At 42.6% G+C, this 3,645-nt stretch overlaps 1 protein-coding gene across 1 annotated transcript; it reads left to right on the top strand.

Moving 5' to 3' along the window:
- The first annotated feature begins 465 nt into the window (after positions 1–465).
- LOC138879676 (uncharacterized) lies at positions 466–1,029 on the top strand. The gene is made up of 2 exons (XM_070159296.1): positions 466–862; positions 989–1,029. Exons 1-2 carry the CDS (start codon positions 466–468, stop codon positions 1,027–1,029), a joined length of 438 nt encoding a protein of 145 aa, XP_070015397.1.
- The last annotated feature ends 2,616 nt before the right edge of the window (positions 1,030–3,645 follow it).

Genomic DNA, 3,645 nt, shown 5'->3' with positions numbered 1-3,645 from the left:
TAGGGGCACCTACTTTACTTCACAATTTTGGACGTCTGTGCAGTGAGAGTTGGGTACTCAGGTGGAGACGAGCACAGCTTTTCACCCTCATACGGACAGGCAGTCAAGCACACTATTCAGATATTGGAGGACATGTTGTGTGCTTGTGTCATTGATTTCGGAGGGTCATGGGATCAATTTCTACCGCTCGTTGAGTTTTCTTATAATAATAGTTACCAGTCGAGTATTTAAATGGCTCTGTATGAGGCTTTGTATTGGTGGTGGTGTAGATCTCCAGTTGGTTGGTTTGAGCCGGGTGAGGCTAGGCTATTGGGTACACTATTGGTGTAGGATGTTTTAGACAAGGTGATGGTGATTCAGGAGAGGCTTCGTACAGCGCAGTCGAGACAGAAGAGTTATGCTGACAGGAAGGTTCGGGATGTGACCTACATGGTTGGCGAGAAGGTTCTGTTGAAGGTTTCACCCATGAAGAGTGTTATGAGATTTGGGAAGAAAGGGAAATTGAGTCCTTGGTTCATTAGGACTTTTAAGGTACTTCGGAGGATTGGGGATGTGGCTTTTGAGCTTGCTTTGCCACCCAGCTTGTCGAGTGTGCATCCGGTATTTAATATTTTTATGCTTCGGAAGTATATTGGGGATCTGTCTCCTGTTCTGGATTTCAGCATGGTTCGGTTGGATGGTGATATGACTTATGATGTGGAGCCAGCAGCTATTTTGAAGCGTCAGGTTCGAAAGTTAAGATCAAAGGATATAGCTTCAGTGAAAATGCAGTGGAGCGATCGGCCATGTTTGAGGCTTCAGGTATCCTGGGAGACCGAGCGAGAGATGCAAAGCAGATATCCCCACATGTTTGAGGCTTCAGGTATGTTTTTTAACTCGTTCGAGGATAAACATTTGTTTATGTTGGGGAGGATGTGACGACCCAGTCAGTCGTCTTATGAGTTACCGTTCCATTTTCCCCATTTCTGCTTCTTATTTCTTTGTTCAGTTGTATTATATGTCATCGGGTTGGTTGGTTCAGGTTCGTAGATGTTTTGAGAAGGTTTGAGACATTTAGTCTCTTTTGAGTAAGCTTAAGTTAGAAAAGTCAATCGGATGTTGACTTATGTGTTAAAGTGCTCGGATGTCAGTTCTGACGGTTTGGATTTAGGCTTGAATTGGCGAAATTGGAATTTTGGCATTTTCTGGTTGGTAGGTGAGATTTTTATATAGGGGTCGGAATGGAATGCTGGAGTTTCAGTAGGTCCGTTGTATCATTTGGGATGTGTGTGCAAAATTTTAGGTTATTCAGACGTGGTTTGATAGACTTTTTGATCGAAAGCGAAATTTAGAAGTTTTTGGAATTCTTAGGCTTGAATCCGATGTGATTTTGGCGTTTTGATGTTGTTTTGGGCATTCCGAAGGTTGGAACAGGTTTGAATGAGGTTATGGGATATGTTGGCATGTTTGGTTGAAGTCCCGAGGGCCTCGTGTGAGTTTCGAATGGTTGAACGGACCATTTCAAGTTTAAGGAAGTTGCAGATTTTGGTTTCAGCTGTTGCTGACAATTTGTTCTTCGCGTTCGTGAAGGGTCAGGAAAGGATCCTGGAGGTTTGGCCTTTGCGTTCGCGAGGGGGGTCCTGCGTTCTCGAAGGGTCAGAATAGGAAGCATCGCGTTCGCGAGATGCCTGGCGTGTTCGCGATGCTTGGAAAGGCTGAGGCATCACGTTCGTGATGGTATGATAGCGTTCGCGTAAGAGGTTTCTTGGTCAATGGAATTTTTGTGCTTCATGAACGCGAGGCGACCGCGTTCGGGAAGAAGGATTTCTGATTGCTGGGCAGAATGTTTAAAAGACCATTTTCACAAGTTTTGGCCTAAGTTCACCATTTTTGACTCGGTTTTGAAGCTTTTTGAGAGAGATTGAAGAACGAATCAAGGAGAACTTGTTGGATGTAAGAATTTTGGACTTAATACTAGATCCTATTGTGAGTTCTACCTAATTAAACATGAAATTTGGGGAATTTGAAGCCTAAATTGGGGAGTTAGGGCTTGGAAACTTGAGACTTTAATCTAGGCATTTGAGAGGCCATTTGTGGTCAGATTTTGGTATTCTTGGTATGTATGAACTCGTGGGAGCATAAGGATTCTGTTGATGTGATTTTTATCGAGTTGTGAGACGTGGTCCTGAGGGTCGGGTTTGTCCAATTTCTAGATTTTTAGTATTATTTGATTTATTTCTTATGGGCTTCGTCCCTTTAGCCTATTCTCATGTTATGATTCTGATTTTGAATAGATTCGGCGTGAGTTGAGGTCGAGGCGAGAGGAAAAGACATCGCAGAGTAGTATTTTCATTCGGTTTGAGGTAAGTAACCATTGTAAATCTGGAACTGAGGCTACAAACCCCGGTATTCGAATTGTTTTGATAAAATGAGGTGAGGCACATGCTAGGTGACCAGCGTGTGGGTGTGCACCAGTAGGAATTGTGACTTTGTCCGTCCCGTAGCGACAATTAAGCCGCGTATTTAATTTGAAATCTTATAATATTCCGTATTTTTGACATTTACACTGTATTATGGGTTGTATGCCTTGTTTGGGGCCTTGTGCCGACCTATTGAGACCCATATGGGCATTGTGACTGTTTTTCCTCACTCTATATATTTAAAAGCATATCCTCGGTCATGTTTTACCTGTTTATTGTTTAAAACTGGGTTTATCACTCTACTTCTTAAATGTGAGGACTGTTTGGACTGAGTTTCCCTGAATTCTACTGTTATGCCCAAGTGGCTGTGAGGTTATGACTGAGAGAGGTTGAGGACCTAATGGTGAGGATTATATATATATATATATATATATATATATATATATATATATATATATATATATTTGATCGGGCTACACGCCGCAACGACATATATATTGGATCGGGCTGCGTGCCGCAACGATATGAGGCTTGGGCTGTAGGAGCCCCTTTGGAGTCTGAACACCCCCAGTGAGCGTAGTCGACTATAAACTATGGATCGGGCTGCACGCCGCAACGGTTACTATGATTATTACTATTATAAGATATTAATGAGCCTGAGTGCTGAGTGTGAGTACTGAGTGACGAGAGCTGAGTCACGAGTGACCGAGAGCTGCCCGAGAGGCCATGTTCTGAGTGATACCTTGCCCAAGTGGCCCGTTTATGATATTTTTACTGATTCACTCTTCTTTTAAAATAAGCCTCTGCTGAATAATTGCTAAGTAAATGATTTCAAGTATTCCAAATGAAACTGAAGATTTTATGATGAAACTGGTTTTAAACTGTGGAGTTTGATCTGTTATTCTGTTGTCTACTCATTTATACGATTTTAACTGCTCGTCACTGCTTTAAGACCTTATTTACTTTAGTTACTTACTAAGTTGGCGTACTCACGTTACTCCCTGCACCGTGTGTGCAGATCCAGGTTCCTGAGCGACAGAGTGAGGGTCCTCAGCATTGTCAGAGTTTGCCGGAGACTGCAAGGTAGCTGCATGGCGTCCGCAGCTTTGCTTTCTCCCTCTATCCTTATTTTCCGCACTTTAGACTTGTTTTGTATCAGACAGTTAGATTTGTATATTTAGAGGCTCTAGACTCGTGAGACCAGATGTTTAGGCTGTGTTGGTTTAATATTTTATTGATTTCCGCA

This window comes from Nicotiana sylvestris, chromosome 10 (genome assembly GCF_000393655.2).
Source record: "Nicotiana sylvestris chromosome 10, ASM39365v2, whole genome shotgun sequence".
Lineage (NCBI taxonomy): Eukaryota > Viridiplantae > Streptophyta > Magnoliopsida > Solanales > Solanaceae > Nicotiana > Nicotiana sylvestris.
The sequence above is the reverse complement of the archived record's forward strand: the minus strand, read 5'-3'. Positions and strand labels throughout refer to the sequence as shown.